This window comes from Geotrypetes seraphini, chromosome 19, assembly GCF_902459505.1.
Source record: "Geotrypetes seraphini chromosome 19, aGeoSer1.1, whole genome shotgun sequence".
Lineage (NCBI taxonomy): Eukaryota > Metazoa > Chordata > Amphibia > Gymnophiona > Dermophiidae > Geotrypetes > Geotrypetes seraphini.
This window is the reverse complement of record NC_047102.1, coordinates 12,238,874-12,265,315: the sequence shown is the minus strand read 5'-3', so window position 1 is coordinate 12,265,315 and position 26,442 is coordinate 12,238,874. Positions and strand designations below refer to the sequence as shown.

The window sequence follows — 26,442 nt, the reverse complement described above, 5'->3', positions numbered from 1 at the left end:
TTCAAGACAAAGTAGATAAAGACAGGTTGTTCACCCTCTCCAAGGTAGGGAGAACGAGAGGGCACTCTCTAAAGTTGAAAGGGGACAGATTCCGTACAAACGTAAGGAAGTTCTTCTTCACCCAGAGAGTGGTGGAGAGCCGGAACGCTCTTCCGGGGGCTGTTATAGGGGAAAACACCCTCCAGGGATTCAAGACAAAGTTAGACAAGTTCCTGCTGAACCAGAACGTACCCAACTAAGGCTAGACTCAAATAGGGCATTGGTCTTTGAACTAAGGGCCGCCGCGGGAGCAGACTGCTGGGCACGATGGACCCCTGGTCTGACCCAGCAGCGGCAAATCTTACGCTCTTATATGATTCTTTGTTTGATGCCTAATAATTCCTAACGTTCTGTGTACTTTTTGGGCTGCCGTCACATGGTAAACAGTACAGTGTGGCCCTGCAGAAGCTCCAGGGGCCACCGGTTCGCTCAGTTCTGCTTGAGAGGGTCTGGTACATTGAGGGTGAATTTTGTGCAATGCTCCGGTATTGGAAGCCAAGAACTGGGGACAATCAAAAACAGCTTTTCTCCCAAAGCTGTCCCCAATTAGCACTGGAACTCTGCAGATGCCTTGGAACTGTGCACTGGGAGCCAGAGAGTGCTTCTGGCTGAGACACTTCGGATTCAACCTGAGGTCAGGGTTGGAGGGAGGGGGGGGGCAGTCCTAGATCTGTCAGCAAGAGCATAAAGACCCTTCTTCCCTATCAGTAAAACTTACATCATGCGAGGGAGCTCCAACTGCCGTATAATCTCCATTAGACAGATCTAGAGAAGATTCTAGAGCTGTTCTCTGGATACATTTCTCACTCTCTTCATCTCTGTTACTCATGCTTGTCCTTCCACTTTGTCTGTCTTTCCTAATTTTGCCGTTTTCCCTCCATTTTATCTATTTTGTATGTCTCTCTCAGTCGCTAAAGGATAGACCAAAACAGTTCTGTGTTGTGCTTAGATTTGAAGCAAAGCCTCTGACACAGTCCTGATTAAGGATAGCATAGTCCTGCACTTGGACGCATACGACTTGATGAAACCCAGTCAACATGGATTCAGGAAAGGGAAATCATGTTTGACTAATTTACTCCAATTTTTCGAGACCGTGAACGAGCAAATTGATAGTGGGAAGCCGGTGGACATAATATACTTGGACTTCCAGAAAGCGTTCGACAAAGTTCCACACGAAAGACTTCTCAGGAAACTACAAAGTCATGGCATAGAGGGGGATATACAAAGATGGATAGGCAAATGGCTGGAAAACCGAAAGCAGAGAGTGGGCATAAATGGGAAGTTCTCCGACTGGGAGAAAGTGACTAGTGGTGTACCCCAGGGCTCGGTACTTGGGCCGATCCTTTTTAATATTTATATCAATGACCTGGAGGAAGGAACATCCAGTGAGATCATCAAGTTTGCAGACGATACAAAACTATGCCGGGCAATCAGATCGCAGGAGGATAGAGAGAAACTCCAGAGCGACTTGTGTCGGTTAGAAACATGGGCGGAGAAATGGCAGATGAAGTTCAATGTGGAGAAATGAAAGGTAATGCATTTAGGCAATAAAAATAAGGAATACGAGTATACAATGTCAGGTGCAACTCTGGGGAAGAGTGAACAAGAAAAGGACCTGGGTGTACTGATAGATAGGACCCTGAAGCCGTCGGCACAATGCGCGGCAGCGGCAAAGAAGGCAAATAGAATGTTGGGCATGATAAAGAAAGGAATCTCGAGTAGATCGGAGAAAGTTATAATGCCGCTTTATAGGGCAATGGTCAGACCACACTTGGAATACTGTGTCCAACATTGGTCCCCCTACCTAAAGAAGGATATAAAGCTGCTGGAGAGGGTGCAGAGACGAGCAACAAAACTGGTGAAGGGTATGGAGAAACTGGAATACGAGGACAGACTTATAACACTAGGATTGTTCTCCCTTGAGAAAAGGAGACTGCGTGGGGATATGATCGAGACCTTCAAAATACTGAAAGGAATCGACAAAATAGAGCAGAGAAGATTATTTACATTGTCCAATTTGACACGGACTAGAGGACATGTAATGAAGCTGAGGGGGGACAGGTTCAGGACTAATGTCAGGAAGTTCTGCTTTACTCAGAGAGTGGTTGACACCTGGAATGCCCTCCCAGAGGAGATTATGACAGAATCGACCATCCTAGGCTTCAAGAGCAAACTAGATGCATATCTCCTTAAGAGAGGCATATAAGGATTTGGTGGACTATAAATTACGCCAGGTGTACACCTGGCAGGGCCTCCGCGTGTGCGGATCGCCGGACTTGATGGACCGAAGGTCTGATCCGGAGAAGGCAGTTCTTATGTTCTTATTAGATTACTTATAAATAAACTGAGTGCCCTTGGAATGGGCCATATGCGACTCACTGGGTCAGGAACTGGTTGAATGGAAGGCAAGAAATAATAATAATAATGTTGCTCAGGCTGAGGAAAGAGATGTCATAATTAGCTAGAGAGCCTCAATGATCGGTTCTTGGTTCAGTTTTGGGTTGGTTTTTTTGGGGGGAGAGAGGTTACATTTTTGTAAGCGATATTGCTGAAGGGTGTCTGGCAAGCTTTGTCTGCAATCAAGTGAACACTCCTGATGGTGTGGATCCTAGCAAAAGTCTGAAGAAAGGTCAAGAATTTGGCAGGTAAGATTGAATACAGAGATTGACATGGTGACCAATTTGTCCCCCATCCCTGCAGGAACTCAATTTCCCCTTCCCTGTGAGTTTTGTCACTGTCCCTGATCCTGTAAGCTCTGCCTTAACCACATAAGCCTCAAACATTTATGGTTTTAAAGGGTTTGAGGCTTGAGGACGGAGCTTAGGCGTTGATGGAATGAGGCATTATGACATCACAATCTCAGCTCTAGGATGTTGCTACTTAGGATTTTAAAGCGTTTGAGGCTTGTGCAGATGAGGACGGAGCTTAGGCATTGGTGGAATGAGGCATTATGACATCACAATCTGAGCTCTAGAATGTTGCTACTTGTGATTTTAAAGCGTTTGAGGTTTGTGCAGATGAGGACGGAGCTTAGGCGTTGGTGGAATGAGGCATTATGACATCACAATCTGAGCTCTAGGATGTTGCTACTTAGGATTTTAAAGCGTTTGAGGCTTGTGCAGATGAGGACGGAGCTTAGGCATTGGTGGAATGAGGCATTATGACATCACAATCTGAGCTCTAGAATTTTGCTACTTGTGATTTTAAAGCGTTTGAGGTTTGTGCAGATGAGGACGGAGCTTAGGCATTGGTGGACTGAGGCATTATGACATCACAATCTGAGCTCTAGAATGTTGCTACTTGTGATTTTAAAGCGTTTGAGGTTTGTGCAGATGAGGACGGAGCTTAGGCATTGGTGGAATGAGGCATTATGACATCACAATCTGAGCTCTAGGATGTTGCTACTTAGGATTTTAAAGCGTTTGAGGCTTGTGCAGATGAGGACGGAGCTTAGGCATTGGTAGAATGAGTCATTATGACATCACAATCTGAGCTCTAGAATGTTGCTACTTATAATTTTAAAGGGTTCGAGGCTTTTGCAGATGAGGACGGAGCTTAGGCGTTGGTGGAATGAGGCATTATGACATCACAATCTGAGCTTAGGATGTTGCTACTTAGGATTTTAAAGCGTTTGAGGCTTGTGCAGATGAGGACGGAGCTTAGGCATTGGTGGAATGAGGCATTATGACATCACAATCTGAGCTCTAGAATGTTGCTACTTAGGATTTTAAAGGGTTTGAGGCTTGTGCAGATGAGGACGGAGCTTAGGCATTGGTGGATTAAGGCGTTATGACATCACAATCTGAACTCTAGGATGTTGCTACTTAGGATTTTAAAGGGTTCGAGGCTTTTGCAGATGAGGACGGAGCATGCAGGAATGGGGCAGGGACAGGAAAAGAACTCGACGGGACAGGACAATAAGTTCCTGTGTTGACGGGGAAAAATTTGTCCCCGTGTCATTCGCTAATTTAATACTAAAAAATGCAGAGTCGTGCATCTGGACTCCAAAAACCTAAGGGAGCAGTACACTTTAGGGAGTGAAGTACATCTCTGCCCATGACTTGGGTGTGAATGCATGTGGCAATCAAGAGATGGTCAAACAGGTAGAAAAGACAATGGCAAAAGCCAGAAGAATACTTGGGTTCACACAGAGAGAAAGGGCAAGAGAAAGGAAATGATAATGCCTTCGTATGAGCCTCCGTTGAGACATTTAAAATACCGTGCACAGTTTTGAAAATTGCACCTTCTAAAACAGGATAGAGTGATCCAGAGGGTGGCTACTGAAACGGTCAATGTGCCGTCAAGTGTACGGGCAGAGACGTAAAGATCTTAAAACATTTTAAACTGTCCCAGCTGCGGTGAGTCTCTTGAAAGGAGGCTCTGGGATGGAGAGGGCACAGGATGTGGGTGAAAGGGGACAGACTCAGGAGCAACCTAAGAAAATACAGTGGTACCTCGGTTTGCGAGTATTTTGCAAGACGAGCAAAACACTCAGCAAACTTTTGACTCGCAAACCGAGCACTGCCCCGATCAACGAGCACTTACAGTCCAGGAAGCGCCGCTTCGGGGGATTCCTGTTCCGTCTTCCGGCCAGCCTTCTACATTGGGTGCCTTCTGCAGGTTGCAGGACCTCTGTCTGGGCCTGCGCAGCCAGGTGCTGTCCCGCCTGCGCGTTGCGTGTGATGCCCACAGCGTCAACCATCGGCGTTGTGCGTGGCATGCAGGTGGGGCGGCGCTCGGCTGCGTGGGCTCAGGTCGGGGCTCTCCAGCATGCGAGGGGCAACCGACGTAGAGGGCTGGCCGGCGGTTGGCATCCCCCCCCCCGAAGCGGCACTGTGGGGTTCTTCGTCAGATGACCCACGGAGGAGATGGCACTGCAGTACCCGGTACCCGACAGGTATAGACCCCGGGTTCTAGAATGAATCATCTGAGTTTCCATTATCCCCAATGGGGAACTTTGTTTTTGTAAACGAGCATTTTGGATTACGAGCGTGCTCCTGGAACGGATTATGCTCGTAATCCAAGGTACCACTGTGAATGCACAGAACAGCCCCCCAATAGAGGTGGTGAAGACGAAACCTGTATCTAAATTCAAAAACGCTTGGGACAAGAATAGAGGATCGTTAAGGGAGAGGAAAAGATAGTAGATGGCATGGAGGGGTAGACTGGATAAACCATATTCATTTCTTTATTTTGTTTTTATATGCCTGTCCTCCCTAGAGACCTCAGAACAGGTTACAAGGTAACGTACATATTTGGACAAACGAGTTCCATAATGATAGGTTACAGTGTAATTTGTACATTTTAATGTCCTAAATTAACACTTGCAGTTCCAGAATTTACATTCCTATCCTAAATTCCACATTCACATGGATGACATGGTTTGATCATTCTAGATTAACATTACAGTTACATAATAATTAGTTGATAGGTACCTTTGGCGTCCCAACCCAGAGTTTGGGAAGCTCTGCCATAGATGAACCCTCAGCCTTACACCCCACAAACCCCCTAAGATACTAATCACTAAACTTAGCAATCCTGTAAAAAAGAAATGCGCACTTAGCCATCCTGGTTTGCTCGTTATCTGCCTTCGTTTTTTCTGTTCCTGTTTTAACCACTTTCTCTTCTGATCCTTTGGCCTGGGATGTCACATACGTGCAACCCCTAAGTGGATCCTCTCCTAAAACAAGATGTCAGCTCGTGGAACCCCATCCTAATTTTCTTACCCTCAGACAAATAGGGAAAGCATGGTTCATAGAATTCCTGTCCCGTCTCTGTGTGTGTTTCTGTCCTGGAAGGCACAGATGGTATTACTGGCATGGTCCCCAATTATTATGTTAGTATATCATTATTTACTATGGGAAGAATAATATTAAATCAATTGTGATAACATATCTGACCATTAGAGGTCACTGTCACAAAATCAGAAAGGAATTATTATACTTTTTACTATTACTACCTATCATCTCTATAGAGTTTGACAGAGCTTACAAGTCATTTAAGGACAGACAAACAGGAAAATAAGGGATTATGGGGTTTCATTTACAACCATGGCGTTGTTAATATAGCAGAGCAACAGGTACTGATGTGCTTCTCCACCACTAGAAGGCCATATGCATAGCAACCATTAGGAAAACTATATGGTTCATTCACCAAGTGGAATTTATCACTGAAAAATAAAACACAAATCTGAGTCACTATACATATGATCTACCCCACAACAACAAGGGTGTGGCAGCATAGGGGGGGGGGGGCTCCTGGTGTGGAAAGCATGCAGGACATATTTCATGGAATGATTTCCAACCCTTCTCCATGTGTGTGAATCTCTGTGGCTTAGGGTTACTGGATGCCCGGGGAAACCTGGACATGTCCCCTTTTTAGAGGTCTGTCCGGGTGCCCAGATGGGATTTCCAAAACCCAGCCGTTTGTCCGTGTTTTGGAAGTACCCGAGCTCGTGGCCACGTCTGCAGGCCCTCTGCGCATGTGCAGACGCCAGCATGATGTTATAAGCACACACGCCTACACATGATGTCATCACGCCGATGTCTGCGCACGTGCAGAGGGCCCTCCAGAGCTCGGGGGAAGGAGACGGGAGGTTCATCTGGGGGCATGGCTGGGACAGAGCTGGTGGAATGGGGGCGGGGCCGTGTCCTCTTTTTAACATTTTTTAAGGGGAAATCTTACAACCCTACTGAGGATGTTACCATCGTTGGCTTTCTGTATGTTTGTGACTGAGAGTATCAAAAAAGAAATCCAACCAAATCTGCAGAAAAAACACCGGAACAGAAAAACCAAACAAAAACTGCAGACAATGTACACGATGCAGGCAAGAATTTATTGTACTAAAGTTAAAATGCAGTAAGATAAAATCCTTATTACCAACCAAGGGACCCGACACGGTCCGTGTTTCGGACAACACGTCTTCGTCAGGGGTCCATGGTAAATAAGGTATAAAATATACCGCATGAAATGAAGATAACAACAAAAGCCTGACTGTTGAATTCGCCAAAACGCTGCCAAAAATAAAGCCGCTCACAAATGGAGCAAGTGACTGAGAGTATAGCAGATGGTCTGGTTTGAAAGGAGCAAATCTCTAACCACTATATTTTAATATTTCTATTTTGCAGCTGCTGGATCTCCTTCTCCCACTGAAACACGTTGGCCATATTTTGGGGGGACTATGTCTCTGGAACCCCTGGTTCATTTTTAACTCAATGTCGGTTTCCCCTGGTTCTCCTCCCCACCCCACACTAAATTTCACTCTGTTCCACTACGTTTTTAGAACGTTATTTGCAGCCTGACATTTCTGACCACATATGTACATTCTATTGGGTTTGACAGAATAAAAAGTGAGCTTATTACATCTGGTGAAAATACACAGCACAAATTGCACTTACAGTACTTGTTCTACTCTTTGCACTCAGTCTGCACATGCAGTGACTCTACTCAGCAAACACCAGTACATAATCATGACCAAGATTTTGTGGCCAGTGGTTAGAGGCCCAGGGGATTGGGGGGGGGGGGGCAGTGAGAAAAGAAGACAATGTCTCATTCTTAAATATCTGACCTTTTCTATTGGGTTTTAGGGGAAGCAGGGCAGGGATACAGCGGCAGAACTAGTAACTGTTTCCTGAGTCAGAAATATCCAAAATTCAAAAAACGAAAATGGTGTGGATTTGGAAAGAATGTTCCAGTCCCGGCACCAAGTCATGCAAAGCACTAGTGCACCTCCTCCACCAACTGGCAGGAGCTCAAAGGCTCAGGACTCAGAAGAGCCAAAAGTGGAGAAACCCCAGGAGCAGAGGGGCGAGAGGCAGGAAGGAAGGAAGCAATGGGACATGGGGAGGCAGAAAGAGAGAGCAAAGGGAAACAAAGAGCAAGGCCTGAGGGGCAGAGAGGGACCACAACACCCTGCTTTCCCCCCCTCCCCCCAAATATGCAAAGGATCACCCTGCACAGAAAGAGACAGATAGCGACGGTTGCATCATCCGTCCAGAGACAACTCACGCCCGCCAGCTGGAGCAGAGCCAGCAGCGTCCAGATGTATCAGAAATACTCTGAGCTTTCGTCTTCCCCTCCCGTCCCTCGCTATCCCTCTCTCTTTCTATTCATTCACACTTGTGGAAGTTGTTAAAAAGGCAAATAGGTCTTTGTTGTTTTTCCTAGTTGGATAAGGAATTTACTTTATTGCATTATGATTCTATTTTCATTGCCAAGATTTATGCTTGTAAAATTGTAAAATTTTAAGAAATAAAAAATTTTTTAAAAAGAGGCAAATAGGACTCCCAAACCACTGTATTCTTAATAGATATTCAACTGACTCTCTCCCTCTTTGCACACACCAACTCACTCCCTATGCATGCTACAGGCTCCAAGTGTCTGCTTCCATGTTTCCCCGAAAATAAGACCTACCCTGAAAATAAGCCCTAGCATGATTTTTGGAGTAGGTCTTAATATGGCCATTCCCCAAAATAAGCCCTAGTCCCTGGATTCACCAACAGCAGTGCTTCCCCCTGCCCCCGCCGTGTAGCCGAACCCCCGCTGACTCTCCCATCTTTCCATCTCTCCCTCCCGTCCGAACCCCGCCGACCCTCCGACTGTGAGACCTACTACCTCCCTCCACAGGGCAGCGTCAGCAGCACTCTAAACAGGAACACGGCGCACAGGAGGCCGCAGTGGGAGAAGGCCACAAAGCAGCCTGTTTAGAGTGCTGCTGCCACTGCTTTGTAGAGGGAGGTATGTAGGTCTCGTGGTCGGCGGGGTTCGGATGGGAGGGAGAGAAAGAAATGAAAGGATGGGATGGTCAACGGGGGTTCAGCTACGTGGTGGGGGAGCTGCTCAAGGGTTCTGCTGCAGCTGCACGGAAGGGAGGGATAGAAGCTGGGCAAGAGTTCTGCTGCATAGTGGGATGGGAGGTAGGGGAAGCTGTGGAGGGAAGGCACAAGGGAATGAAAAAAATAATACCTAGTGTGTTTTTTGGGCCCCAAATTAATATATTTTCAGGGAAACACGGTAACTCAGAACAACTGAACTAGACACATTTCACTGTACCCTATCGCCTTAGTCTTCTGTTCCTTGTTAATTATTATGCGTCTTGTTTGCTAACAGTGTTACCATGTAACCCGCTCTGGGCTCCTTGGGGAGGACGGGATACAAATCGAATTAAATAAACAAATTTGGAAAGGAATGGAGAATAAAACTAAGTGCTTAAATTCACCGAGTCCAAGCACAGAGTAGCAGAGCAGATGTAAATTGCTGGGACAGCATTGCGGGATTCTGACCATTTGTCTAGAGCAGGGGTTCTCAGCCAGCCATTCAGGTTTTCAGGACCCCTATAATGAATATGCATGAGATAGATTTGCATGCAATGGAGGTAGGGCATGCATATTTACTGAGGCTATCTTGAAAACCAGGCTGCCTTGCTGTGCCGTGTGCCTGGAACAAACTGCCCGAGTCATTACATCAAGCGTGGTCTCTGGCTGTATTAAAAGCCCCCCCCCAGTTCGGGAGGTGCATCTGCAGTGTTGTGTTCCATATAACACCTTCTCTCTATTCAGGAAAAAGGCCTCAGAATTGGAGCCTACGCGCAGTCTTATCATAGACTGAAGGGTCAGCGTAGTTTTTACTGCTCCATGCTCTAGTCATTGGCCAAAAAACCTGAAATCTATATTTATTCTTAATATCTAAAATATTTTTACTTTTTTTCAAATTTTGATTTTTTTAAAGACTTAATCTATAATTTAGGATATCATTCAGCATTTAAACCCACCAAAGATGCACTACTCCATTGGTTTGAAAAACATTTGACAGCTAGTTACTTATCTAGAACATTGGCATTCTAGAACAATGGCATTCTAGAACAAATACCGAACAAACATTGATTAAGATAAGTAACTAGCTGTGAAATGCTTTTGAAACCAATGGAGTAGTGCATCTTTGGTGATTTTAAATGCTGAATGATATCCTAAGTTATAGATTAAGTCATAAAAAAATCAAAATTTGAAAAAAAGTAAAAATATTTTAGATATTAAGAATAAATATAGATTTCAGGTTTTTTGGCCAATGACTGGAGAATGGAGCAGAAAAAACTACGCTGACCCTTCAGTCTATGATAAGACTGCGCGTAGGCTCCAATTCTGAGGCCTTTTTCCTGAATAGAGAGAAGGTGTTATATGGAACACAACACTGTCCTGAATTGAGCGGAATACTGCATATTATGTTATATTGATTATTTATGCCACTTGGGGTGATAATACTTTAAGTTGTGTATTAAAAGCCCACCTTTGCAATGCTGCCGTCAACTCCCAACTCCCGTTCACCATAAAATTACCTTTATCCATCCTGCCATTCTCTCTGCAAGAAACTCCCCAACACCGTCCCAATTAGATTGTAAGCTCTTCTGTGCAGGGACCGTCGATTGCCTGTTTATTGCACAGCGCTGTGTATGATTTTCAGCACTGTGTAAATGATAAATAGCTGTAACAGTAGTGTGTCCCGAGGACGTTATCCCCTTTGACAATACGCACAGGTTACAGAAGGTTTCAAACCGAATGCCTGCGCGTGCATTCCCTGTGAAAATGATCCCACACAAAGCCCTTGCGCACATCCATGCAGCCTACGCTGAATACAAATGGCTGTATTTTCTGAAGTATGCATGCACACGGTAACCCCTGCCCCGGTTGCAGTAAACTCTCTTCATGTGGGTAAAACAACGGTCTGACTCTGGAAATACTGTACCTTTAAAATTGCCACCATCGGGGCTGTCACCGAGTGCCTGAGAACACGGATGTCCCCGAGGACTTTTTAATTTATTTAGCAATGTTCAGATTAAGAAAAGTGTTCATTAAATGGTGCATGTTTTGTTTGTTTTGTAATTGTACATGTCCTTATGAATGTGTGACTCTGTCTGTCTGTCTACAGGAAAAGAGTGAATCTAATTAGTAATATAAAAACAAAATTTTCTCCAAGTTTATTTCATGAGAAACATGAAGGCAGATAAAGGCCAAATAGAAACATTGCAAAGCCACCAAAAAGATATTCACAGAAATTAACCAAACCATTTAGATACGGCTTCCTGTCAATTATGGAGAAAAGACCTCCGTTTTTTCCAGGGATTCTTATCACCAGGAAAAACTCTATGACCGCTATGCAGCAGTCATAGGAAAAAAACCATCCTTGGTCTACAAAAACTCCGTTTTAAATTTCAACTTCCTCAGTCCGTTTCTTAAAGACGTATCGCTATAGATTGTCATATAAAAGTAGGAAAGCAGCACTTATCATTTTAGAGACACTCGTTCCTCTGGTATTGGTAAAGCTACAGCAGCACTGGGAGACTGGGATCGTCAACTGCTGAGATTTTTTACCAATACCAGAGGTGCTGCTGTGCTGTTCCTCATCCCATCGGCAGACAAGCAGTCCATACAGGTGCACGTGAAGCGATAATACAGTGGGAGCAGGTGAGATCCAGATTCATAGAAAGGACCATTGGAAAATGAGGCACAGTTGAAATGAAAGTAAATCTGGGACCCCGGAGCAGATTGGCAGGTGTGAGAAATATGAAAAATCTATGGAATCAATATAGCAATGCAAAACAGTAACATAATAAACCCTAGTGTTAACAGCGATAAATAAAAAGCAGTCAGAACCACAGGCTAAGATTTATTAAGCACCTTTTTTCATGAAGAGATTCACCAAAAGTGGTTTACAATACACCGAATAGTAATCAGGGACTCTTAATTATGTCCCTATCTGTGGTACCTGGGGCAATGAAGGGATTAAGGGGGGAATTCTAGAAGAGAGTGTCTTTTCCCCCCCTTTTTTTCCTATTATATCTGTTTTAGTGGTGACGTGTCAAAACCGCGGAGGACAACGGCGCACCGACAATCCCGTGCTAACATTTGCACGCAGCCGAATCCGCCGCTTTGAAGCCTTCCATTTTTTGCTCTAAGGGTGGGGGGGGGGGGAACCACCTCCCCCGCTACACTGAAAACTCCCGAAGACCGAAAATGGCAAGGAGAAAGGGAGTTTTTAGTGTACTGGGGGGTTCCCCCCAACCCCTCCCCCCAACAGGAGCGCGAAGAGTTCTAACTGTAGTTGAGGGTTCCCCCCCCCCACACCCCCTCTCAGAGCACAAAACGGAAGGCCTCAAAGCGGCAGAAGCGGCAGTGCGCATTTCTCCTGCGCCCAACTGTCAGCGCAGGATTGTGGCGCCGTTGTCCTCCACGCTTTTGACGGCCTGTTGGATATGCAGGTTATAAATATTTAAATAAACTATGTGCCATGGCACAGTGGTATGCCCCAAAGAGATTCCAGAATTTTACTTCATTTTTTTTAAAAAAAATTCTCTTCATAAGTATACACTAGACTAGATGACATGTACATTGCAAAAGTCTGTTAATGTTACGAGCGTCTGTGTGCAGAAGGATACAACCGCCCAGACAAGCATCATTCTTTGACATGATTGGTCCTGGAAAATTAACCTAAAGTAATTATAGTTTTTTATGCAGTACTTATCGTAACTTGAGCAACAACGCAATGACGGCTTTGTTACCGTTCGGATCTTTTTATATTTTCGAACTTGGATTTTCAGCTCTGACAGAAATTAAATTGGGGGGGGGGGGGGGAAAGAGAACGATTGCAGATGGTGGATGATGAAAAATGCGTGTTTGCTTGTCGACTGTCGAGCCGCGTTTTGAGTTCATTTGCGCTCAAAAAAACAAGATATTCTTGCTACGCTTTCCTTGTGCGGATTCCTGTTTTTGTATTAAGGCGAGCTTTTTCTCTTTTTTTTGCTCTATTGCACTCAAAAACAAGCACATCCATCGCCTTGATTAGCAATTCTAGTCTATCTGCTTTAGTATCGCCATTGTTACAATTATCCATACGTAGATGAAAGAACTTTAAATAAATAACTCAAATTTACTCCCCTTTTACGGCCGTGGTGGTATTGGCTCCGACGCTCATAGAATTCCTATGATCACTGGCGCTAATACCGCCGCTGCTGGCAATAAAAAAGCCTAACACGGCTTCGTATAAGGGGGGGGTAATTTTTTGTTGGTTTTGCAATTTTATAATTTCGATTATAATGGGCCGCAAAATATATTTGCTCCGTTTAGTGTGCCAGAGCTAAAAAAAAAAAAAGTTTGAGAGACACTGCTATAAGAGGTATCTATAGTTAGGCTAATTTAATTAGTAAATTAGTAAACAAACTCATAATTGAAAAAAAATTTAATTGGGAGATAGGTGCCTATCACAAGATGCCTAGCGGGGATTATCTCCAAAGTAGGCGTGTTTAATAATAACTTTATAATAACTTTATTCTTATATACCGCCAGCAATCTTGCGACTTCTAGGCGGTTTACAAAACGAGAGACTGTAAATACAATAAAGAGAAACTGTACATACAACGAATTAAAGAGTATAGCAGTGTGCATCTGATAACATTGATAATATTTACGACAGTATGTGTGCTGCAGGCCAGGAAGTGCCAGGCTGCTTACACAGAGGTAGAAATATTCCGTAAATTGAATAGAGTGTTCATGGTTTGTGATTAGGGGTTGAGGTTAACAGTTTATAAGTACAGGTGTGTGATGATGTTACGAGGGGGGTTGATGCTCCGGTTCATTACCTAGGTATTTCAAGAATAGATAAGTTTTTAGGTGTTTCCTGAATTTTTCATAGTTGTTTGTGTGCGCAATTAGTTTTTCTAGGTCTTTACCCCATCTGGCTGCTTGATATGATAGCCGTTGTTGATGGTGTCTCTTATATTTGCACCCTCTAGCCGTTGGGGAGACAAATTTCATGTGTGTTTTTCTTTCATGTCTGTTGGTTGGGAATGAGAAGAGGTCTGTTATGTATTTTGGGGCTAGACCGTTTAATACTTTGAAGCAGAGACATCCTAGCTTGAACTTCGTGCGTGCCTCCATCGGCAGCCAGTGTAGGAGTCGGTAGGAAGGGGTTATGTGATCGGACTTCTTCAGCCCGAAGATCATCCTGACTGCTGCATTTTGTATTAGTTGTAGTCTTTGCATTTGCTTCTGGGGGATTGTCAGATGGGTGATGTTGCAGTAGTCCAGGTGGTTTAATATTAGGGATTGTACTAGAATTCTGAAAGCTGAAGTGTGGAAGTACGCCTTAATGGACCTAAGTTTCCAGAGAGTGAAAAACCCTCTTTTGATTAAGGAGTCTATGTGGTCTTTCATGGTTAGTCCTTGGTCTAGTGTTACTCCTAGAATCTTCATCGTTGGTTGAATGGGGTAGTTTAGATTGTTAATGTGTAATGATATTGTCGTATTATGTGCGTGAGGCGAGGCTATGAAGAATTTAGTTTTATCTGAATTGAGTTTTAGTTTGAAATCTGTGGTCCATTGTTCCATCGTGTTTAGCGCTTCAGTTGCTGTGGGGGTGATTTCGGAGGGAGATGCAGTGAACGGGATTATGATTGTGAAGTCGTCTGCATAGCTGAATACTTTTATGCCTCGCTGGGTTAGCTGCGTATCTAGTGAAGCTATATAGACGTTGAAGAGTAGTGGGGATAATGGGGACCCCTGTGGCATGCCTGATGGGTTTCTCCATGTTTTAGAGAGATTGCCATTGAAGCGAACTTGATAGGTGCGGGTTATAGGAAACCTCGGAACCAGTCCAGCACTTCGCCTCCGATGCCGATTAAATCTAAACATTGTAGTAGTTTTTTGTGGTCCACCAAGTCGAAGGCCGAGCTCATGTCGAATTGCATCACTAAGGCTTTGTGTCCCTTGCTGAATAAGTTACGTAGGTATTCTAGGATTGCTGCAATCACCGTCTCGGTTTAGGGAAGGAGAAAGACTTAGGTGCTGCTAGGCGTGATTCTCTAAAGCACCGGTCCGCAGAAATTTCCTGCCGGCACACGTGCATCGGGCCCCAGACAGTGCTCTTCAGCCGCCAGTCCTCGGTGCGATCGATGCGGCGTTGTCTTCGGGGCGGCTCCCGCTTCCTCGTCCGAGGGAAGGCTGCCAGATGAGGCCTTGGGTGTGCGTGAGGAGCCGCTGCCCACAGCTTTGTGCAATGCAGCACTCAGGGAGCCGGTCCGAAGACGCCACGTTGATCGCACCATGGACTGGCCTGAAGATAACACCGGGGGGGGGGGCAGGCCAGAAGACAAGGCACAGCATGGAGCGAGAGAAACAACAATGGTAGGGGGAATGCTTATATTTTTTTAATTTAGTGATTGATTTACATCTGCTGTCTGTTCAGGAAGAAATGCATTTGTTTCTTTTCCTCTGGGGTTGTACTGCTTGCAGAGTCTTGCATCTTAGGGTTTGTTTGCAAATAGTAGTACTTTTAGTTTTTGATCCTGCATTTACAAGGGGTTATCTGTGTTCTGGTAGGAATGAATGTTGAAAAGCATACCGTGTGCTTTGTGTATTTTAATTGTGTAGTTAACCATTATGTGTTGTTAATACGATTATATTGTGTGTGTGCATAAATGAAAAATGAATGGAAAAAATGGAGTTACAATTAGTACTATTATGGGGGCGGGGTCTGGGGCGGAGATTAGGTAGAGATGGGTGGGGTCTGGCCCACAACTTAGCCCAGTGTTCTTCAACTTTTAGTGCACTAGTCATCCTAACTTGAGCAACATAGCAATCAAGGCTTTGTTACCGTTTGGATCTTTTTATATTTGCGGTCCACAAAATAATTATTTTATTTCCGCCGGTCCACAGGTGTCAAAGGTTGAAGAACCTGGATTTGATTCCAAAGGCAGCCGCCTACTCTCCTTTGGCATATCAGGAAGATGAATAAGAAGGTGGCCCTGAGCAACCCCCCTGGGCCATTCTGACTACACATTAGAGAGTTGCATGGGGACAGAAATCCCACCCATCCCCACCCGTCCCCGTCAGGATCCTCTCCGTCCCCACCCGTCCCCGTCAGGATCCTCTCCGTCCCCACCCGTCCCCGTCAGGATCCTCTCCGTCCCCACCCGTCCCCGTCAGGATCCTCTCCGTCCCCACCCGTCCCCGTCAGGATCCTCTCCGTCCCCACCCGTCCCCGTCAGGATCCTCTCCGTCCCCACCCGTCCCCGTCAGGATCCTCTCCGTCCCCACCCATTCCCGCAAGGAATTACCTCCATCCCCGCCCGTCCCCATAAAAAGCAGCAATTACTTCTGACAGGATCATCAATTGCACCGTTTCTTTTGTGTTTGCGCTGCTGTTTTCCTTGTGGAATCTCTTTGGTGGAACTCTTTTTTTTGTTTTCTGTTCAGGTAATTAACTTATAAACCCCCCTCTTTTACTAAGGCTGACTTGTCCATTATATTATATGGACGAACCCTGCTTCCAAAGCCTTCCGTCCCCGTGGGAGTCCCGTTGGCTAGAGGGGGGTCCCTATGGAAGTCCCGTGGGCCAGAGGGGGGTCCCCGTGGGAATCCCGTGGGTTAGGGGGGGATTCCTGCGATCCCCGTTCCCGTGCAGACCTGTACTGCACATCTTAAGAGCAGTGATTTCTCAGCGCCTTGTCACAACCCGCCTCGAGGCATCACACATTCATACACCTGTCATCTGCTCCAGGGTCACAGAATTACTTCACAAGCTCCTCCGGCAGCTATCCTGGCGTGCTCATACAGGAGAACAACTGCAAATCAAGAACTCAGACTGAAAAAAGGAGCAAGTCACATCCAGCAAATGCTACTACAAGGAACAGTGCTACTACAGTACTTTAACTGAGGAAAAAAAAACCAAACCCCAACGCAAAAACAACACCAGGAAAAAGAGAGAATTACTGAACACAGAGCCCAAGGAAAGCCTTGGGAGGCAGCAGCACAATGGCTGGCACTGATAAGGCAGCGCTATGAAAAAGTCCACACTGCATGCGCACTAACAGCTGGATTCAGCTTGTTAATGCTCGACTGCTACCCCCTCCTCTCTTCCCAAGGGGAGGAAGGGGGTATAAATGACTGTTTAAATGGTCTTAAGCTAGTGCCTCTGTTTGTGTTTCAAAGAAAGAGCCAGCACACGCCAGACAGAGCCACACTGTAGGCGCTTTGCAAAGGCTCCAGGATCTGTGAACCAGGATGGAAAATATCAAACTGGGGAAGGGAAAAGGGAGGAAAAGAGACAGTCAAAAAGAAGAAAACAGGATGGGAGGGCTCTGCTGGCAAAGAAGGCTACAAACAAAGGGGCAAAAAGAGCAGAGAGAAAAAGAAACATGACGGCAGATAAAGGCCAAATGGCCCATCCGCAGCATCCACTATCTCCTCCTCTCCCTATTGGCTAAGGCTCTTAACATTTGCATCTCTTCTTCCTATAGGCTAAGGCTCTTTACAGCTGCATTGTGATGTCATAGAACTTTATGGTTATAGAAACATTGTATAATATTGTAATCACAACTATAATCTCTTGTTAATAATATTGCTTTCTTTAATTTATTTTAAATATTATTGTGAAGTGCTCAGACCAAGTAACCCAAAATATAGTGAAGTCACTACAATGAGGTTAACAAGGGGACCATCATCGCCTTCACCTGTCCCCTGCCCTCCCTACGTGATCACGAACTAATACAGATCAACTTGATGTACTTATCTGAATAGGGGGGTAGTTGGTTTCGTTAATTCTCATTGGTGACTGTATATCAATAAAATTTATGTGCTCCGTTAAAATCCTAGAACTGTTCGTTCATTCTTCCAATCCCGTCCCCCCGACTCGAGTTTCACCTCTTCATCAGGGTCTGGCCCGTTTGCTTTGAGTGAGCCTGATCTCAGTGAGCCTTCACCAGTGTCCCTCCCTGATGAAGAGGTGAAACTCGAGTCGGGGGGACGGGATTGGAAGAATGAACGAACAGTTCTAGGATTTTAACGGAGCACATAAATTTTATTGGTATACAGTCACCAATGAGAATTAACGAAACCAACTACCCCCCTATTCAGATAAGTACATCAAGTTGATCTGTATTAGTTCGTGATCACGTAGGGAGGGCAGGGGACAGGTGAAGGCGATGATGGTCCCCTTGTTAACCTCATTGTAGTGACTTCACTGTATTTTGGGTTACTTGGTCTGAGCACTTCACAATAATATTTAAAATAAATTAAAGAAAGCAATATTATTAACAAGAGATTATAGCTGTGATTACAATATTATATAGTTACTTCTGACACAGAAGATTAAGTTTTATCTCCCTATTAAGTAAGAAATATAGAAACATTGTAACATGCTGGCAGATAAAGGCCAAATGGCCCATCCGCAGCATCCACTATCTCCTCCTCTCCCTATTGGCTAAGGCTCTTTACAGCTGCATTGTGATGTCATAGAACTTTATGGTTATAGAAACATTGTAACATGATGGCAGATAAAGGCCAAATGGCCCATCCAGTCTGTCCATCCGCAGCATCCACTCTCTCCTCTTATTGGCTAAGGCTCTTAACATTTGCATCTCTTCTTCCTACAGGCTAAGATTCTTTACAGCTGCTTTGTGATGTCATACAACTATTAAAGAAACATTGTAACATGATGGCAGATAAAGGCCAAATGGCCCATCCGCAGCATCCACTATCTCCTCCTCTCCCTATTGGCTAAGGCACTTTACAGCTGCATTGTGATATCATAGAACTTTATGGTTATAGAAACATTGTAACATGATGACAGATAAAGGCCAAATGGCCCATCCAGCAGCATCCAATAAATATCTCCTCCTCTCCCTATTGGCTAAGGCTCTTAACATTTGCATCTCCTCTTCCTATAGGCTAAGGCTCTTTACAGCTGCATTGTGATGTCATAGAACTTTATGGTTATAGAAACATAGTAACATGATGACAGATAAAGGCCAATAGCCAATCCAGTAGGCCCATCTGCAGTAACCATTATTTCTTCCTCTTTCTAAGAGATCCCATGTGCCTATCCCAGGCTTTCTTGAATTCAGACACAGACCCACAAGCAGAAGGAAATTACATGTCATGCAACATCAGACCAAAATTACCACATAGCTCAGTATCCTGGTCTAAGTCACAGGTATCGAGTGGCTTAGTAAGGAGGTACAGTGGGGGGGGGGACCACTCCAGGTACCATTTTGGTTTGGGCACCAGAACCTCTCCACCTCCCCCACACCACGCTCGTGCCCTCCCTTCCCACCCCCATCATATCTCTTTAAACCTTTGCCAGCATAAGCAACCTCTGCTCGCACCAGTCTGGCTCCCCTTTGAAATCACTTCCAGGTCGTGGGGCCAGGAAATGATGTCAGAGGGAAAGCCAATGGCAGCGTAAGCAGCAGACTGGAGAAACTGCTCGTGATGGAGGGAAGGGAGGGTGTGAGTGTGATGTGGGGATGAAGAAGGAGCGAGGGGGTGGAGAGGAGGGCATGAAAGGAGTGTGTGTGGGGGGAGGAGAGAAATGTATAGGTGGCACCATCACCCCAGGCACCTCCTACTCTCACTACGCCACTGCTGGTACCCACATATTGAAAGGACTAGACCAAATGGCTTTTTTTCCCAAACTATCTGGCTAATAATTGGGCACACCGTCAAAAGCGAGGAGGACTTTGGCGTGCTGACAATCCCGCGGTGACATTTGCATGCCATTTGTGCGCCACCACTTCCGCCACTTTGGAGCCTTCCAGTTAGCGCTGTGAGGGGGGGTGGGGAACCCCGCCAGTACATTTACAAGTCATTGCACTGCTGTTTGGGAGGGGTAAGTACACTGAAAACTCCCATTCTCCTTTCCGTTTTCACCGTTTGGGAGTTTTCAGTGTATGGGGGTTCCCCCCCCCCCCTCACTGCACTAACGGAAAGGCTTCAAAGCGGCGGAAGCAGCGACGCGCATATGTCCTGCACGCTTATGTCACCACGAGATTGTCGGTGTGCCAAAGTCCTGTGCGCTTTTGACGGGTCCTCTTCCTCTGGAAATTCGTCCAAAGCTCTCTTAAATCCAGTTATGTTAGCTGCCTTGGAACACTTGGCAACTATGGCCCATTTTCTATAAATGGCGCGTAACTTAAAGTGGAAAATACTGTTTAAACCCAAATAATATTGTTAGCAGCACCTGCTTCGTGGCTATGGAGCCACTGTACGATTCCTAGTGCCATTGTAGGCGGGGCTAATGCCAGAAGCTGCAGTTCCATATGCAGTGCTGTTGCGTGATTGACTCGCGGTCAGCTGCCGTTTTTTTAGGCAGACGATGGTGCCGTTTCTAGAATCTGGGCCTTCGTATGTGTTCAGTGGGCAACTCCTTTCTCCAGTTTTCTTTAAATTTGATCCGAAAGGGTAAAATTCCTATTTCCCTGTTCCATCGTATTCCCTCTTGTCCGCATCTTCTCCGTCTGAACAGCCGTAACCCATGTATTGTTCATTCCCCTTTATCATCTTTTTTGTACTTCTTTCTATCTTTTCTAGCTCTGCTATATCTTTTTTTGAGATGGAGCAACCAGGAATTTTACAGAAAACACAAGGCATCGAGGCACAAAGAGAAGACATATGGCGACAGCAGAGATGGATATACACGTAGCAAAAATAACCCATTTGGAGAAATTGCCCCAGAGGAAGTACATCAGAGAGATGGAGGGACATGGAAAACATGCTGGGAGCCTTGAGTTTTTACATAAACTTCAAGAGTGTTTTCCCAGTGGAAAAGAGATAGTGAATGCCCCTTCATAAGACATTGGTAACTGTGCCACTATTGTTTCTAAGGAGCCCTCAAGCTGTATTGTCGCCAGTGTGTGTGTGTGGGGGGGGGGGGAGGGGTACTTCAATAATGTGTTTTCAATCGCTAGGGACAGGCAGGTCCTCTGGAGTCCTGTAGAGTTTGTCTGTTTCCCTCATTACTGAAATGTGATAATGAAACAGCACCCCTACTGGCAGGTCTGTAGGCGGAGGACTCTCCTGAACAGTGTAACTGTCTGTCCCTCTGTGCTTCCCCTGTATCTTCTGAAGCCACGGAGAGCATAATGGCCCTTTGGAGTGTCCAGAAAGCTTTTCCGTTTTCTATTTGTCATTTCACTTCACAGCACAATGTCCTTAGCTTCTTACCCAGCATTTCATGGTCGGTTAAGCTAGAAGACCAGGATCCAGGAGGTCAGCCCTACTTCTGGCAGCCCAACTTTTTGGTCCCTACTGATTTCTGCAGATGAGGTCCCACAATAAGTCTCTATACATGTGGCCACCCCGTTACCTTCTCAGGCCACCCTAATTTGTGTGATCATCTAAAGCAGGTATTCTTAACCAGTTGTTGCCATCCCTCCAAGGGTTGTGAGAGGTCAAGCAAGGAGCGGTTGTGGGTCCTGAAATCTAGTCCATAACATTGGTCATTTTATTCAACATTATTTACAATTCATGTAGCGCTGTGACTTTAAGAGCGACTGCCATTTAATTTTTGGGACATCTTAACAGCTAGCACTGTTGGTGGCTACCAGTGACATACGTAACTGCCACTAGCGAACACATGGTTTAGGAAGGGACGCCCTCCCCCACCTCACCACGCTCCTTCCCTGCCCTCTCCTGCCACACGTGCGTCGCTTCCCTCTGCAATGTTCCTGGCGTGACAGCAGCTTGGGGGTTGCTGCTCACTCCCGGGGGGGGGGGGGGACAGAGAGGAGGATGGGTGCCTGCGTCTTTACCAAAATGGCGCCCGGGATGGACCATCACCACCCCCTTACTACGCCACTAAAGGAGATGCAAAGATTTCACTGGTCTGTTAACCCTTTCAGGACCATAAGGATCGTAGGCCAATTTTTGTGGTTTTGACGACATTTTTATGGTAAAAAGGGCTTGCAGATGCCAAAAAATTGATTTTTTTTTGTGAAATATCATTATTTTTATTTAAAAAAATCACGCTTCTGGCTTATGGACAGTGTGGCAAGTGAATCTTCTCTTCAATCTGGCAACGACGCTAATGAATGAATGTCGGAACCAGTTTGTTTACATAAAGGCAGTATCCTATGGAATCCGTACATATCAAATTTAGAACTGTAGACTATCGGCCCCACGCTATGCTGGTGGGGTTAACTTCCCTAGCTTCTTACATTATCACCATGCTTTTCTTTTACGTCAATGGACATATGGACACCATAATACTCTGCAATGTTGTTCACCAGCATGGCGGATAGTTGAACATAAAATGTATGGAGAACAAAGACTGAAATTCTTGGCTGGGGCCTCACTATCAAAATCTGATAGGTCAGATAAAATTCTATTGGCATATAAAACAGCTGTTGATGTTGCAGACTCTACTTTTACATCCAGATGGGCAGACTCCTCTTTGATTCCCTTATGGAACAATGAAAAGCTTAAAATTTCAGACAAACAGCTGGTCTGGCAAGAATGGCAAAATACCGAGATATGGCTAGTGAGGGATCTTCTGAATAAGGATAAATGGATCCCCTTTCCTGAACTATCACTTTCTCGTGACTTAGCTAAATCCCAATATTTCAAGTGGAACCAACTTTATCACTGCATAAGCCACTCACTACCGAACCTACTCCACCGAACTTCTGAACCTGGTCTATATGTATTACTGAACTCACTGCCTGTCCAGACAGCTAAAGCTTCTTTTTGGTATAAACTTCTTCAGAAAGCCTCTTTTCTGGAACCCTTGGAAATGGAGGTGAAATGGATCAAAGATCTCAATTTACCTTCGGATGCAATTGACTGGTCTGATTTATGGGCAACATTATTTAAATCAATTAGATCTGCTTCATTGTTACAATCCACCTTCTTCGTATTACATAGGGCTATATGGACTCCTGTACTGTCTAACAAAATAAATCCCACTACATCCCCACTTTGTTGGTCCTGTAAAGAGACTACAGGAACGATGGAACACCTAATATTCTCATGCCCTTTAATTCAAGACTATTGGAGTAAAGTATGGTTAACTATTAGTAATATATTGGGTCTAAATGATACTCTATCTTATGCTATCATCATAGGTAGAGAACAAGCTCTCTCAGGCTCTATTAATTCTGTTATGTCTCGATTATTCACGCTTATGATATCATTAGCAATCCAATCAGTCCTATATTGTTGGAAAGATCTCTCCAAAATAGATTTCCACATGTGGTGGAACTCATTATGCTTAATAGGAAAGTATGAACGTATTCTTGCGGAACGATCAAATACACTATCTAAATTTAACATCATTTGGAAGCCTCTTATAGATTATTGTGGCAATTGACCTTTTGTTTTCAAACTGGTGTATGTAGATATGCTCATCATATATAACTTTGTTAATTGTACCTATTCTGATATCTGCTTATGCACATATATTACGTAGTAATAATTGAAGTTGTTACTAATGAGATTTTTGATATCCTCATCACACTTATTATTTTTATTAATACTTGTACAACATGTTGAAATGTATTCCCTGAATTGTGTTCATGTTTATCTACCTGTTATTTCTTTTCTGTAACTGAAGCAATACATAAAACCAATAAAAACGTTTGAACTCAAAAAAAAGAACTGTAGACTATCCCAATCAAAATTTATAGGATTTTAAAGTTATGGGACAAATATGTCCCTTGGTCCTGAAAGGGTTAAAGGAGTGTTCCAAAAATTCGGAACCACTGACCTAGAGCAAGATCAAATCCCTGTACATTTCTAAGTGGTTTCATAGTATTGACCATCTGCCTGTGACCGTCCCAGGTCTCATCGAAGTGCATGGCTTGCTGAATCATCCACGGGCATCGAGATTCCACTTTCATTCCAGTGCATTTAGTATCTGTTGTCCCGTTTCTCCTATTTCATGCATTCCTCAGCTGAACAAACCCAGGCGTTTCCAAGCAGTAGCAGTTCCTGGCTTCAAGTCAGCAGTACAAGCTGGCTACCAATAGCCCACGAGAGAGAGAGAGAGAGAGAGAGAGAGGCAACAGAAGCTGGAAAGCACAGAAATCCCCCACAGGATTGCAACGCCAGAGATTTTAAAAAAAATAATAAAAAATCCCCAGCTGAATCTCCATTAAATCGGCTCTCCTCGACAAACCTTCAGAACACAAACATTCCTCTCTCCATCTTCACATCTAGCGGTCAGTACATAATTTTTCCCCTCCCCAACCGACAGTCCATACCCAACCCCTCTTCTCCCCCCATCGTCACCTCTAGTAGACGATACCCTACTTCACCTCTTACCCAACCATCAATGCTCAACCCCTCTCCACTTCCACACAACAACAGTCAATATCCAACCCCTCCTCTGTTCCAGCTGCCCATACCTGCCGCCACCTCGCCCCCAGCTAATCTGTAGGAAGCATATTCCCTGTATACTTGTGTGCCTACGTTTCCCCCTTCTCCTCTTTCTTCGTGCCTTTCCTACCTTCCTCCCCATTACAAACAAAGCAGAATAAAAATCTGTTGGCAGTGTCACATTGGATTCAGCCTAGTATGGAAGAGGAAACCCTCCAGTCCAGTGTATAATATTCCCCAAGTCCATTCCCACAACCTGCAGAAAAACAAATGCAGAGTCCAGATGTAAAGCTGTAACTAATCTGCTTTTTTTTTTTTTTTTTGCAGGACTCTTCCTCCCCCTGCAGACACAGCCCAGTCTGTCACTAGCAGGGATCCATTTTCATAACAGCAGTACTAAGGCTCAGACCCTAGACGGGGTCCAGGCGCTGCAGCCTGCCCCTGGCTGGCTTCGCTGCAGATATGGAGGAGAGGGGAGGAAGATCTGGCTGTTGGAACAGCCATGAAGGAAGGTGTCAGAAATGAAAAATCCTACCCTGCTATGAAAGAAACCTACTCAGTCTGCGGCTACAGACACATGTATACTGCATGCAGTCTGAACGCACAGAGATGCACTGTGGCCATGGCACCGTATAGGCTACATGCTAATACTGAATGGACCTTGCTGGTCTTTATCTGCCATTTTTATCTTGTTAATAACCCCATGAGCATAACATATATACTGTATAAATATTTTATACATATGTGCATACTTTACACGTGTATGTGAAAATGCACAAACGCATAAAGATATTGCATGTGAACACACATACACAAGGCATATATTTACACATATGAACACTAAAGCCAAATGCATCATAGGAAACCCCTGACTTATATGGTATACAAATATTAAACGATGCAGACATAACAAACCCACCATGCAAGACGATATACACGTCTAATACTTGTTTAGCACATGCAGGCAGAAAAGCAAAACGACCGATTCACTTCGAAAGCAGAGAAAGGCCCATGTCTTATGCGGATTTCTCTCCTACCTACCACGTTATTTAAAAAATCAGCTTCGTTTAGGTCTTCCAGCTCCAGGAAGTTGGGGGTGGGAAAGATCCTGTCTGTCGGGAAAGCAGGATACTCCAGAAGGCTCAGGCTGTCCATGGTGCCGGACCTCGGGAGCACCCACGTCCAGCGCAAGAGAGGAAGGACTTCGGCAAAGCCAGAAAGAGCGCAGGGAGGCGGACGCTCCTCCCCCGGGGGAGCTCCTCAGGTCAGAATGCGAATCCGCTCGGGCGGCTGCCGCTTCTCCCGGCCCGGATCGCCCCCGCTGCCTGATACCTGGACATCCTGCCGCCGGGACTCGAAATTGCCTTTGCTCCCGAGGAATGCAAGCTCTGTGCACTGGAGGGAGAGGAGAGCTGGGATGGGGGGGGTGCTCCTCTCCCCCCCCCTTTCAGGTGTGCCTCAGAGGGGTGCAGGTGGGGTTCAGGTCTCGATCGCTGCCGGCAGCAGTCCCTCGGCAGCTGCAGTCTCCGCTCTCCCCGCAGAGCCGAAAGGTTCAGCTCAGCCGGGGGAAGCCCCCACCGCAGGCCCCGCCCACGCCTTCCAAAGGGGCGGGCCAGCTGCCAAAGAGCTGGAGCTGGCCGAAGGACGCCGCTTTCGAGGCTGTGAAATATCTGGCGCAATCCAAGCGCATTTTGGCACGCAGATCGGCTTTGGTTCTTCCAAAGATTCTGAAATCATTAGCATTCCAGAAAAAGTTGGGTTGTCAACGCTCTCAGCGGATCTAGAGTTTCAAAAGATTTTGTCTCCTGTTTCCTCTTTAGTTCTCTTTTTTTTTTTTTTTGCGGTTTTTAAAAACCAATAAAAAGATTTAGAGTATTAATTGTAGCTATGCTTTGGAAAAAACCATTTCATGTGACCTAATTGAATTCCGCAGCTGTTCCAGCTGCATTCTTTACCCTTCAGGATTGACAGTTGCAGAAGATTCTGATAAGGGACAGCAGATCTTTTAAACCCTTTCAATACCGATTAGAAATTCAAGTATTTATTTATTAAGAAAGTCACTGGGGGGTAGAGCCAGATCAGTAAAAACATAACAAAAAAACAAAGAAAACAACAGACCCCCACAGTGGTAAACCAATCAAGAAAAGTAGGGTAAGATAAATGGTCTTAAAAAAAAAAGGGGGGAGGGGAGGAGAGGTCCAAATAACAATTTTATCGATTAAATAATAGGTTAGAAGAGCTCAATATTCACACAAAGCTACGACTC

General features: G+C 45.1%; 1 protein-coding gene across 3 annotated transcripts in view; it reads right to left on the bottom strand.

The window, feature by feature from the left end:
- The window catches only part of CREB3L1 (cAMP responsive element binding protein 3 like 1), a 91,381-nt gene extending 65,625 nt beyond the window's left edge, over positions 1–25,756 (bottom strand). For 2 of the 3 annotated variants that reach the window (XM_033928852.1, XM_033928855.1), the window contains exon 1: positions 25,218–25,754. In XM_033928852.1, the coding sequence (XP_033784743.1) occupies positions 25,218–25,331 (114 nt within the window). In that variant the 5' untranslated portion in view covers positions 25,332–25,754. Of the gene's footprint in view, positions 1–25,217 lie in introns of all 3 variants that reach the window. The other variant, XM_033928854.1, reaches the window with a different exon arrangement.
- Positions 25,757–26,442: the final 686 nt, after the last annotated feature.